The sequence below is a fragment of the Falco punctatus genome (genome assembly GCF_963210335.1).
Source record: "Falco punctatus genome assembly, contig: scaffold_312, whole genome shotgun sequence".
NCBI lineage: Eukaryota > Metazoa > Chordata > Aves > Falconiformes > Falconidae > Falco > Falco punctatus.
In genome coordinates this window covers 1-12,792 of record NW_027660258.1, presented here as the reverse complement: position 1 = coordinate 12,792, position 12,792 = coordinate 1, and the positions used below count along the sequence as shown (strand labels likewise).

General features: G+C 58.9%; 2 protein-coding genes across 2 annotated transcripts; both read left to right on the top strand.

Moving 5' to 3' along the window:
* Window positions 1-1,087: 1,087 nt before the first annotated feature.
* NOP10 (NOP10 ribonucleoprotein) lies at window positions 1,088-1,608 on the top strand. Its single transcript, XM_080411448.1, has 2 exons — window positions 1,088-1,239; window positions 1,385-1,608. The coding sequence occupies exons 1-2, from the start codon at window positions 1,186-1,188 to the stop codon at window positions 1,523-1,525; spliced, it is 195 nt and encodes a 64-aa protein (XP_080267574.1). The 5' UTR covers window positions 1,088-1,185; the 3' UTR covers window positions 1,526-1,608.
* Window positions 1,609-1,660: 52 nt separating this feature from the next.
* On the top strand, window positions 1,661-12,778 carry LOC308057316 (acrosin-like; the record flags this gene model as incomplete). The annotated part of the gene is made up of 8 exons (XM_080411449.1): window positions 1,661-1,793; window positions 2,890-2,910; window positions 5,113-7,286; window positions 8,734-10,934; window positions 11,249-11,449; window positions 11,785-12,050; window positions 12,336-12,481; window positions 12,634-12,778. Coding segments are annotated over exons 4-8 (847 nt in total), but the record flags the coding sequence as incomplete, so codon positions are not given.
* Between the last annotated feature and the right edge of the window lie 14 nt (window positions 12,779-12,792).

Here is a 12,792-nt window from a genome sequence, read left to right as displayed (position 1 = left end):
GTTCCAGACTGGGAGCCCCCCAGTTCCAATAGAAACTCCCCAGTTCCAGACTGGGAGCCCCCCAGTTCCAATAGAAACTCCCCAGTTGCAGACTGGGAGCCCCCCAGTTCCATAGAGCCCCCCAGTTCCAACCAGGAACCCCCCCATTTCCAGACTGGGAGCCCCCCAGTTCCAACAGATCCCTCCCAGTTCTGAACTGGGAGCTCCTTCCAATAGCCCCCCCCCCCCCAGTTCCAGACTGGGAGCCCCCCAGTTCCAGTATAGGGCCCCACCAGTTTAAACCTGGGAGCCCCCCAGTTCCGCGGAGCCCCCCAGTGCTGGCCCAGCCCCCCCCCAGTTGCAGACTGGGAGACCCCCAGTTCCCTAGAGCCCCCCAGTTCCAACCAGGACCCCCCCCCAGTTCCAGCCTGGGAGCCCCCCAGTTCCAACAGATCCCTCCCAGTTCTGAACTGGGAGCCCCTTCCAGTAGCCCCCCCCAGTTCCAGACTGGGAGCCCCCCAGTTCCATAGAGCCCCCCAGGAGCCCCCCAATTCCAGACTGGGAGCCCCCCAGTTCCATAGAGCCCCCCAGGAGCCCCCCAATTCCAGACTGGGAGCCCCCCAGTTCCCACCAGGAACCCCCCCCAGTTCCAGACTGGGAGCCCCCCAGTTCCATAGAGCCCCCCAGGAGCCCCCCAATTCCAGACTGGGAGCCCCCCAGTTCCACAGAGCCCCCCAGTTCCATCCAGGAACCCTCCCAGTTCCAAACTGGGAACCCCCCAGTTCCAATAGAAACTCCCCAGTTCCAGACTGGGAGCCCCCCAGTTCCATAGAGCCCCCCAGTTGCAGACTGGGAGCCCCCCAGTTCCAGTCTAGGGCCCCACCGGTTTAAACCTGGGAGCCCCCCAGTTCCGCGGAGCCCCCCAGTGCTGGCCCGGGCGCCCCCCAGTTCCAGACTGGGAGACCCCCAGTTCCAGTCTAGGGCCCCACCGGTTTAAACCTGGGAGCCCCCCAGTTCCGCGGAGCCCCCCAGTGCTGGCCCGGGCCCCCCCCAGTTCCAGACTGGGAGCCCCGGGTGGGGGAGGGGCGGCCTTAGCACCGCGGGAACCGCCGGTCACCGCGCCCCGCCCCCGCCCGCCATGGCGGCGGCTCCGCTTCCCATCGGCCCCCGCGCCGAGGCCACGCCCCCCCACTTCCGCCCGGCGCCATGTTCCTGCAGTGCTACGACAACGAGCGAGGGGAGCGCGTTTATACCCTGAAGGTACCGGGGCCGGGGGGGCTGTGAGGGGCCGTAGCCCCCCGTGAGGGCCCGCGGGGTTCCGGGAGGCCCCGTTAGGTTTCCGGGGGGGGGGTTCCAGCCCCTTCGGGGCGCTCCGGGCCGAGCTGACCCTCTCCTTTCCCCGCAGAAGGTGTCCCCCACCGGCCAGCCCACCCGCTCGGCCCACCCTGCGCGTTTCTCCCCGGACGATAAATTCTCCCGGCACCGTATGACGCTGAAACGGCGCTTCGGCGTGTTGCTCACCCAGCAGCCCCGCCACCTGTTGTGACCCGCCGCCCCCCCCCAACCCCCACCCCCGGGGCGGGGGTCCCCGGATGTAATAAATAAAATAATAAAATCGCTGCAATGGAACCGGCTGCGCCGTGATGCTGCTTGGGGGGGGGGGGCGGCGCGGCAGCGTGGCCGCTTCCCGTCAGCCCCGGCCCTTTCCCTTGAGACCCGCTCATTAGCATAGCCGCGCCTCTCGTTAGCATAGCCCCGCCCCTGCGGCACCACGCCCCTGCGTCATGACGTCAGCTGCCCCTCACCTCCCTCAGGTACGCGGCGGAGCGAGCGTTCCCGCCTTTTCGGCGGGCCTGGCAACCGCCTCCCCCCCCGGGGGGGGTCTGGGGGGGATCTGAGGGGAAATGTATAGCGGGGGGGGATCTGAGGGGAAATGTATAGCGGGGGGGGATCTGAGGGGAAATGTATAGCGGGGGGGGTGGATCTGAGGGGAAATGTATAGCGGGGAGGGATCTGAGGGGAAATGTATAGCGGGGGGGGATCTGAGGGGAAATGTATAGCGGGGGGGGATCTGAGGGGAAATGTATAGCGGGGGGGGGATCTGAGGGGAAATGTATAGCGGGGGGGGATCTGAGGGGAAATGTATAGCGGGGGGGGATCTGAGGGGAAATGTATAGCGGGGGTGGATCTGAGGGGAAATGTATAGCGGGGGGGGATCTGAGGGGAAATGTATAGCGGGGGGGGATCTGAGGGGAAATGTATAGCGGGGGGGGGATCTGAGGGGAAATGTATAGCGGGGGGGGATCTGAGGGGAAATGTATAGCGGGGGGGGATCTGAGGGGAAATGTATAGCGGGGGGGGATCTGAGGGGAAATGTATAGCGGGGGGGGTGGATCTGAGGGGAAATGTATAGCGGGGGGGGATCTGAGGGGAAATGTATAGCGGGGGGGGGATCTGAGGGGAAATGTATAGCGGGGGGGGTAGTGGGTTAAAATAAGGGGGTGTGGGGGGGTGGTCGTTAGTGAAAAGGGGGTTTTAGCCCTAAATTGGGGGTGGGGGCGATGGGGTGTGGGGGGGTGTGGGGAGTTGTGGGGTTTTGCGTTAAAATGGGGGGTTTGACTCATGTTCCCCGGGGTGTCTCTTGGAGGGGGAGGGGGGGGGTTTACTCCGGGGAGGGGGGGGAGGGTGGAGAAAACACCGGAAAAGGGCTGATTTCAGCCCAAAGCGGCTGCCTGGGGCTGGGGCACCCACCACAGCGTCACCATGGCCCTAAAGCGGCAGCTTTTCCCCTGCAAATGGCACGTTTCCCCCCCAGGCTGCGCCGAATTTGTAGTTTTTACAGCAAACGTGCCCTTTCCGTGAGAGAGCGGATGGTGGGTTTTAACAAAAATGACCATTTTTTCCCTCCAGGATTGATCTCTTGGCAGCCAGGTGGGTGTTTTTCCTTCGGTGGGTTCCTTCCCCCAACCGGCTTTTTTTTTCCCCCGCTCAAAAATCCATTTTTCCCCTCAAAGTGACAGATGCCGGATGAAAACAACAGCTTTTCCCGCAAAATTTTGGTTTCTGGCACAAAGCAGCTCTTTCCCCCGCTAAAGCTTTTTCCTTCAAAATTCCTTTTTTCCCTGCAAATAAAGGCTGTTACCACCATAATGCCTGCGTCTCTCTAGAAATGGCGCATTTCTCCCCACAAAATGCCTTTTGCCCTGCAAAAAAAAGCTGCTTTTCCCCCAAATGCCATTTCCCTGCCAAAAAAAAGTCATATTTTGCATCCGGAATGCCCGTGACCCCCCCTCAAATGGCTGTTTTCCCATGAGCGTGTTGGGTTTTTTTCTTTTTTTTTCTTCCCCAAAAAAGGTTTGTATTCCCCAAAAAAAGTGTCTGGTTTCTCCCCAGCATGATTCTTCCCCCCTAAATATCTATTTTTTTCCCCCCAGCCTGACTCTTTTCCCCTCTAAAATGTCTACTTCCCCCCAAATGTCAGGGTTTTCCCCCAGCATGACTTTTTTCTCTTAAAAAGTCAATTTTCTCCCAAAAGTATTTATTTTACCCCCAAAAAATGTTTTTGTCCCTTAGCATGACCGTTTCCCCCCTCCAAAATGTGTTTTTCTCCCAGTATGACTCTCATCCCTTGCAAAATGTCTTTTTTCCCCCAAAAAAAAGTATATTTTCTCCCCAGCATAACTCTCTGCCTCCCAAAGATGTCTATTTTACCCCCAAAAGGTCTATTTTTCCAGCAAAAAAAGTCTTAGAATTCTCCCAGAAAGACTATCTTGTGCAGAAAATACCTTATTTTTTCCCCAAAATGTCATATTTTACCCGCAGCAGGGCTGTTTTTCCCCCCAAAATGGCTTGCTCTCATACAAAAAGATCCATTTTCCCCCCAGCAGTGCTGGTTTCCCCCAAAAATGTCCGTTTTCCCCTAAAAACGTTCATTTCCCCCCAAAATGCCTTTAACAACAACAAAGTCCATTTTCCCACATAACTATTTTCCTCAAAAAAAAGTCTTTTTTTTTCCCCTAAAAAGCCTCCATTTTTCCATAAAAGGTCTATTTTTCTCCCACCAGAGCTGTTTTTCCCCCCCAAAAAAGTCCATTTCCCCTTGAAATACGCATTTTTCCTCAAAATGTCTGTTTTGCTTCCAAAAATGTCTGCTTTTCCCACAAAAATACCCATTTTCCCAAAAAAACTTACATTCCCACCCCCCCAATGTCTTACTTTTCCCTCAACAGGGCTGTTTTTCCCAAAAAAATGTTTTTCCTCCAAAACATCTATTTTCCCAAAAAAAAAATATTTTTCCCCCAAATTTTCTATTAAAAAAAAAAAAGCGCAGTTTTCCAACAAAAAGTCTCATTTCCCCAAAAACATGTCTAATTTTCCCCAGCAGGGCTGTTTTTCACAAAGAAAGTATTTTTTCCAGAAAAAAGTTAGGTTTTCCCACAAAAAAGTCCAGTCTTTTCCGAAAACTGTTTTTTTCCCTCAAAAATGTTTGTTTTTACCACAAAAAGCCTGTTTTTCCCAGAAAAGGTCCATTTTTCCCCAAGAAATGTCTATTTTCCCCCCAACATTTTTTTTGCCCCCAAAATGTTCATTTTTCCTCAAAACTGTCTTATTTTCCAACCTAAAATGTCTGCTTTTTTCCCAAAAAAGCCCATTATCCCCCCCTAAGCTTCTATGTTTCCCCCAAAAGCCAATTTTCCTCCCCAAAATGACTTTTTCCCTCAGCAGGGCTGTCCCCCAACCCGCCCTTCACCCCATGATGTCACTCTCTGCCCCCCCCCCCCTTATCCCGTCCTGTCCTGCTGCCCTGATGGTGTCACGCCAGGGGCGGCGATAAGGGGGGGGATGGGAGGCAGGAGGGATAAGGGGGGGGTCAGGTCTGGAATAAAGGGGGGGCTGGGATAAAGGGGGAGGTTGAGGGTAAGGGGGGGTGTGTGGTAAGGGGGGCTGGTGTGGGATAGGGGGGGATTTTGGTGTAACTGGGGGGATGGGATGGGATGGGATGGGAGGGGGCCCAAAGAACTGAAGATAAGGGGGGGGCTGGAATACGTGGGGGACTGGGGTAATGGGGGGGGGTGTGCGGCTGGGCGCAGGTTCCCCTGCTGCCGTCCGAACCGGCCATCACGCCGCTTTCAGCCCTTCCGCTTACGAAGAAGTTGTATCGCCTTGCGGGTTAAGAGTCCACCCGGGATATTTGAAGCGCACGAGTGTCTAATCCAGGTGCTGCTGCGGGCAAACGCACGCACACACAGAGGCGAGGGCCGTGTGCGAGGCCAGCACACACGGGGACAGAGCGTGCCAAGAGGTGAGCATCCCCCACGGCGGTCGCTGTTGGAGAAACCCCCCTTGTCCCTCTTCCAGCGCTGGCATTGATGGGAAGGGGAGGTACCGACCCCCAGTGCTGTGCAGCCCCGGGCGGCTGATGCTCCCCACCTCCAGAGCAAAACGCCACAAGCCCTTCCCTGCTCCCAAACCTGGGGGGACATGTCCCCTCCTTTCCCTTACACCACCCCCACGGCTTGGGAGTTGCTTTCCCCAGCCCCCTTTTGCCCCCGGTCCCCTCACCGTCAGATGGGGGAAAAGCCCCGCTGTGTGCTGGGACCCGTCTCAAGTTGTGTCGTGAGTGGAGAGGTACCGGGCAGGGAAACTGCCGTCCCTGGAAGCAGCGGGGCAGGGGCAACCGGGGGTGTCGCAGCTGGGGAGGTGTCGCTGTGTGCACAGGGGATGCTGGGGGGGGGGAGAGCATGACACAAGCCCCCAGACCTCCTGCACACACAGTGACAGACCCCATCTTTGCCCACCCAGCTGCGTTCCCCAGGGATCCACTCGGAGGAGAGGTTTCCCTCGGTGGGTTTGGGTTTTCAGGGAAAAAATGGGTGCTAAAGGACCACTGTGGGGGTGCCCAGGTACATCCATCGGGATTTGGGGTCCCCCCCAGTGCCACCTGCACTGGGATAACTGGGAGCACTCGGGGCAAAGCAGCAGGCATCAGAGCAGGGCCAGCAAAGGACCATCCTGCACCCCAGGGCTGGGCTCAGGCATCGATGGGCTTCAAAGCCCCCCCAGGACCCACGGCGTGTGCAGGATACGGCCCAGCTGGGGCCGATGCCTTTGGTGCTCATGGCCCCCGGCTCAGCCCCTCTCCCACCCTCTGCCCCATTTGCTGATGCTGGGACCCAGCTGCACCCTACCAACACCCCCCCCCCACCTCCTATAGACGCGAGCCCCCCACCTCCCACCCCTCCTTGGGTGCTGCCTGCACCACCGAAGCGGGTGAGTAGCCCCAGCTGGAGCCTTTTTTTTCCTTGGAGGTTGTGCCGTCCCTGGGGGGCACGCCAGCGCCGCCGCTGTGCCTGGAGCCCCCCAGCCCTCGCTGGCCTCTCCAGGCTGGGCTGAGACTCGGCACAGCTTCCTGGGGCTGCCAGCACCTCCCGTCCCCACCGGTGCTGCTGTGGCATGGTGGGGCTCACTCCCAGTCTTGGTGCCCCGCCGGGATCGTCCTCCCGGCGAAGAGAAAAGGCCGGGACAGCTGGTGTTAAGCAAATGATTTTGTTTCTTACGTTATTTTTGAATGAAAAGCAAAACCCCAGAAAACTTCAAGCAGCTGCGTTTCGAAGGAAACGGCACCACGGCCGCGCGCCAGCCACCCCCCTGGGCTGAGGCCAGACGCGATGCTGGAGCGGGGGGACAGAGCTCTGAGCTTCTGGCGGGGCGTTTGCCAGGTGAACGTGAAACACCGGTTTAAAAAAAACCAGCCCGGTGGAGTAGCACGGTACAGTGCTGCGTTATCACTGAGCGCATCGGCTGAGGGGCGTGAAGCCCCTGGCAGGTGTCTGCGTGGCCCCTCGTTCTCAGCCAGGATGGTACGGTGCTCTTCACGCCGGAAGCCCGTGCTCAGAGCGTGAGCGGTGTTGCTCTTCGCCGCCCTCCCAACTGCTCGTCGGCCCTGCCAGCAGCAAGGGCAGCAGCGCTCGCGGGATGCTCTTGCCCCACTCAGGCTGGCGTTCGCTGGGCTGCGTTTGGGTAGAGAGCGTGGCACGAGGGCACCGGCGAGCAGAGGGTGGCGCGGGTGCCCCCTGGGTCGTGCCCAGGAGCACAGCCCGAGTTATCCCGCAGCCCCGCTCCGAACCCCACCCCGAGTGGAAGCTGAAGGCAGCTGGCTGAGCTGGAGCCAGGAGCCGCTCACGTCTCGGGCTCCCTCCACTGCTTTAGGCCAACTGGTACCCTGTGTTCCCGGGGCCCCCGAAGGTCACGCGCAGACGGTGGCTTGGGGCCGGTGTGACGTGCGGAATTAAACTCCGTAACTCGGGGTAAGTTATAAAGCGGGGTGTTTATTGCGGCGCCGGGTGCAAGGGGGGGTCGCTTCTCCTGACTTGCACACGTAGTTGTGCTCACAACACATATTTACGCGGTGAAGTTGGTTAGTTCTGCCCAGAGCCTACGCCTACTAACTAATTATGGGTTAGTTGCTTTCTCGCTTCAATTCAAAGGTGCGGTTCATTTTAAATTGACTGGGCATGCTCCCCAAGCGGGGGGATTCACTCTCTTCGGGCGGGGGGGGGGGGCGGGGGCATTTGAGTAGGAGATCGTGACCTCCCACTACCACAGTGATTCTATCCTAGTGGTGCGGATTATCTCAAAATTTTACTGAATCTTCCTGTATTTTGTGTTTATGTAACGGCCGGTTATAAGAAGATTTTGATTCTAAGGAGTTAACCTTCATGATAGAATTACGTTAACACTTACTAACCAATGACGTTTGCATCGCTGCGTCAGAGTTAGGACCATACAAAGCAATGGCTTCAGCTGTGCAGTGTCAGTGTCTAAGGCTCTGCCATCGCTTCAAGAAGGGACATAGCAAAGGTGTTATGAATCCCCCCTTCCCGCACTGCTTTGCTTAACCCTTTAACAGCCTCGTATTGCACAGGCTGCCGCTCTGCAGGTTGATTTGTCTGACAAAATACTGAACATGCCATAGCGACTCCCAAAACCCCTCGCTTCAGCGCTTGCCGCTTGCATTCCTGCCAGCAATCCCTCAGACCCCCTTTCGCCCTCCCCGAAAGTACAGTCAATACTCTGGGGGAGGGGAAAATGTCTAGCTCCTTTTCCGGATCTATAGGACCTGGATCAAAAGGTTTATCAGTGTCAATGGCATCGTTGTCCGAGTTGTCCTGTTCCCGTGCTTGGTCCCGTGCTTTGAGGGTCGCTGCAATCAGTGACAGGAGCTTTGGGGGCAGAGGAGGTGTGGACGGAATCACCATCGTTGACGATGTGTTGAGAAGAGTCGCGCTGTCAGTGGAATTTACAGCTTCCTCTGGTTTAGCACCGTTAGTAGAATCAGTCCCCACTTGGCAAAGAGTAGTCAGAATTTGCCACCGAGGTGCTAAATGCGTTCCTGACGCGGAGCCCCCCTCCGCAGCAGCAGCATCCAACCGTCTGCTGACCGCTTTCATTTCTTTCAAAGTCTCTAAAAATCAACCTCCGCTATGTGGAGGATTTTGCACTTTAGAGCCTGAACTAATGTCCTCCCGCAGTGCCCCGCCAGTCTTTTCCCACGTGACTAGTTCAAAGTCTGCACTCACTGAGGGGATTAATCCACGCTGCCGCACCCATGACAGCACCTTCTTCAGGCTTCCCTCGTCGTAGAGAGGATATGTTGGAGGAGCTTAAACGCTGCCGCTTCTTCTTTGCTTAGTGTGGGCCCCGTCTCCTCGCCAACTGCTCACCTGATCGGGGCAAGATTCCAAAGTTTCACAGCTGTGTCTTCCAGGCACCGGGGCAGCGTCTGCTACGGCCCGATTCTTCCGCACCCTTTGAGCCGTCTCTGCGCTCCTGGAAGCATCGACGAGAGGGTCCTCGTTCAGGCGCCACTTGTTGACGCAGAAGGCTCTCGAACACAACTTACATGATCAATATGATCAAGTTAGTGCCATTTTATTAAAAGGCTTACGGCGGTTTATACTCTTAACAAAAGATACGTGCATGCATGATTATTCAAAGGTGATATAAAAAAAACCCTTTTTGTTCACGCATACTCTAGGCATCTATGATTGGTTCTGGCATGGTGTCCACACGCTGCTCTCTTGTCGTGTATATATCCGGCTTTCACATCTTAGTACATCACTTCCCAGTCCCAACTTCTTTATCTTCTTGCCGCGTACACAGTTTAGCGATCTCCTTGCTGTTGTACACAGTTTCTGTGTCCCTCTTGGCCTTGCATATGTCCTTCACAACAGCTGCAACTTGCTACGACTTTGGCCTGCTCGACCCGCTATTACAACGAAGTTACCTGGTCTGGATCGCTCATAATATGCCCGTTGTCTTCCGGCCACTCCACAATCCCCCCTTCTCTCCATTGGCCGTGCTTATACGTGCCCCTCATCTTCCCCGAGTCCTGCCTTTCTCAGCCCTGCTCTCCTCCCAGAGACGGGGCCAACCCCGCTTATTTTTCCCCCCTTTGCTCCCACGTTTGCCCCATCTGTCAACACACGTGGTCTTCGGGTGGTCACCTTGGACTTGCGTGCCATTGCTGACGGGCTTGCCTGGGAACCCTGTCCCTGCCAGAGTCCTCTCCTCCAAATGACCCCAAGCTCTTCCTTCAACCATCTGTGAAATGTGGCCACCTCTGACGGCATTCCCTGCTAACCGCCTGCCAACCGTGGTGCTGGAAGAGCAGCGTATCCCCAGCAGACAAGGTGTCTTCTCCAAGGCCACCTTCTGCCTGCTCTCCGCATGGGAACCGGCAGCCGGTCCCCTCTCAAAAGACAAAGCGGCCTCGAGCCCGCTGGCTCAGAGGCCAGTTCTGGGGCCTCGAGCGCCTTGAGAGCAGCTCTCCACTTCCAGGCAGAGCCTGCCCGCTCCTCCTCCTCGCGACCCGGTTGCTCCCTCCGCTGTGCGCCTTACGCCTCGCCCCACAAGCCAGGACGGCAGCAGGGAGCTGCCGCACCTCTCGCAAGCTTTGAGGCTGCCATCCTTCAAGCCGCTGCCCTCAATGCTCCAGGGACCGAGCCCTGCTGCGCAAATGCAACGCATGCCTGGCTCCTGCTTCTCTGCTGCACTCCAGCAGGTGAGCAAGGCTCCCCCAGGCCGCGGCAGAAGGCAGACTCCTGAGACGAGGCTGATGCAGGGTTTACCAAAGCCGCGGGCAGCAATGGCACGTAGGGCTGAGAGCAGGAGCATCCTTCTCTCTCTAGAGCTTCACGCTGCTTGTCCTTGCCGCAAGTGGGTGCTCAGCGTGCGCCCGGAACTGCAATCGTAGACGGCGAGGACACGGAGCCTGCCAGAGGGCATTGCTGTGGCTGACAGAGCCAGCGAGGACTGTGCTGCGCCTGCGTTTCACTGCGCTTTGTGCCCCAAGGTTGACACTGCTGGGGTGCGCGTGGCTTATTTGGCTTGCCCAGCACTGTGGCCGGCCGCAGCCGTAAGAGACGTTGGCGCTTGGACACCCAGGCATGCGCGTGCTGCCTGCACTAGCACCGTTCTCTGGCGTCTCTTTATTGGGAGGGACCCGGTGGCACAGGGCTGCAGAGAGCGGCAGGGAACTTCCCGAAGAGGCTGCGATGCCGCACGGGGTGTCGTCCTGTGAGCTGTCAGCAGGCAGAGCTGGGAGCCGGGGCCTGCCCACCCCCATCGCGCAAGCGGGGCGTTCCACGGGGCTCTGTCAGGGTGTGCGATCCCAGCTTCTGCCTCCACTCCTGCTTGGAACCCCTCCTGTTGCCCCCGCCCCTCCCCCAAAGCCACCACGCCCAGCGCCTGGAACCAGGCACACTGTGACATCAGCCCCGCGTCCAAGGGAACCCCTGGCAACGGGAATGCTGCAGTACGGCAGCCACACTGGTGGTGACAAGCCCTCGTTCTTGCAGCCGCCACATGTCGCTGGCAGCGATGGATTTTCTGCATCTCCTTGTTGTCCTGCTGGCCGTGTGCTGCCCTGTGCACGGCGCATGGGACAGCTGTGGGTAAGTGGCCCGAGGCTCTGGGAGGGAGTTGGGGCGACCCTTGTGGGCTTGTCTGGAGGGGGCCTGCTTGTCCCCCGTGGCCACGCCGGAGGTTCTTGAAGGCCGTCTGGGAGGCTCAGCGCCTTGCCAGCTCCCAGGCCGCCAGCACAACTCGTCTGCGGGCTGAAGCAGAAAGCGGGGCGAGGGGGGCGGGTTTTGGCCCCACGGGTTTCCTCGGCCCGTCTGGCCGTGCCTTGTGGGGGGGGAAGACGGCTGGCCTTCAGCCGCAACGGCGCAAGCCCTCCAGCAGCACAGTAAGGAGTTTCTGGTTACAGAGGGAGCTGCGGGCTTCGTCCCATGGCTTTTCACTACAGCAAGTCGCGTATCGTGGGCGGCACGGATGCCCTGCCGGGGGCCTGGCCCTGGATTGTCAGCATCGAGGCTCCCTTGGAAGGAGGCACGGCGCACATCTGCGGGGGCTCCCTCATCAGCCCACAGTGGGTCCTCACCTCAGCCCAGTGCTTCATCGAGGCCAGGTAAGGAGGACCAGGGGTCGGGGCTAGTCCCGCAGCTCTGGCCAGTGCCCTGAGCGCAGCGGCACGTGCTGCTGCCGTCCCGTTGCCCGGCAGCACGCCCAGTGCCCGGGCACTCCGGAGCCCCGCCGAGAGGCTGCTCAGGAGAAGGCTGGGCTCGTGCCACTGCTTCCCAGCAGCCTCCCGCTCGGCACTGCTTGAGCCCAAGGCACCCCAGGGCAGTCGCAGCCTCCCTAGCGCTGCTCGCCTCTCTCCCTCGCCGAGCAGAAGGCAGGGCAACTGCCGTGCTGCTGCAGCAGGTGGCTGCGCTCCCCCTGAGCCCTCTGTCTGCCTTCCAGGTACATCACCGCCTTGCGAGTGGTGGTCGGTGCCACCCACCTGACTCAGCTGGGCCCTGAGGCCCAGGTACGCAAAATCAAGCGGATGCTGGTTCACCAGCACTACAGTAGCGTCACGCAGAGGAACGACATCGCCTTGCTGGAACTGGAGCAGCCTGTCCAGTGCAACGACTACATACAGCTTGCCTGCGTGCCCGACACCTCGCTGAGAGTCTCAGAGCTGACAGAGTGCTACATCAGTGGCTGGGGTGCCAGGACTGCAAGATGTGAGTTCCCCAAATGTAGTCATGTTGCGAGGGCAAGCTTGGCCAGCTTGGGGAGGCAGGCTGCGCTTCCTGACGGCAGAGGCGAAAGCCAGAGTCGGGCTGTGGGGACGTGTGTCTCTTAGAGAGATGGGGCTAACCACTGACCCAGAGCAAGGCAGAAAGGGAGGAACGGTCCAGCGCTTCCCCACATGCAAAGCCAAGCCCGGGGGGAGGGCTTCAGTCACGCAGGGAAGGAGAACTGGCATTGAGCTGCTGGGTGTTCGTTCCTTTCTGTGCTCTCCACAGCTGGAGGATCGGTATACATGCTGCAGGAGGCCCAGGTCCGCCTCATCGATACCGGGGTCTGTAACAGCAGCGGCTGGTACAAAGGGGCCATCCACAGCCACAACATCTGTGCCGGCTATCCGCAGGGCGGCATCGACACCTGCCAGGTAGGAGCGTGCTACAAGCCAAGCTCCGGCAGCGCAGGCAGCCCTGCCACAACCGCCCAAACCTGTGCCGTCACGGGCTTTTCCCGGCCCCTCACACTCCCGCTGCTGTGCCCCCACCGCTGAGGGCCTTACCCCCCCTTCCCCACGGGCAGGCCTTTGCCCAGGGCCTGCCCGCCTTGTCCCAGAGGCCTGGCCCTATGTCCACAAAGCCCACCCAGTGCCCTTGGCAGCCCAGGGCTTCGCCACCCGCGAGCCTGAAACGTCCTTCTGCAGCACCTGCAGGACAACAGTGCCACGGTGAGAGCGAGCCC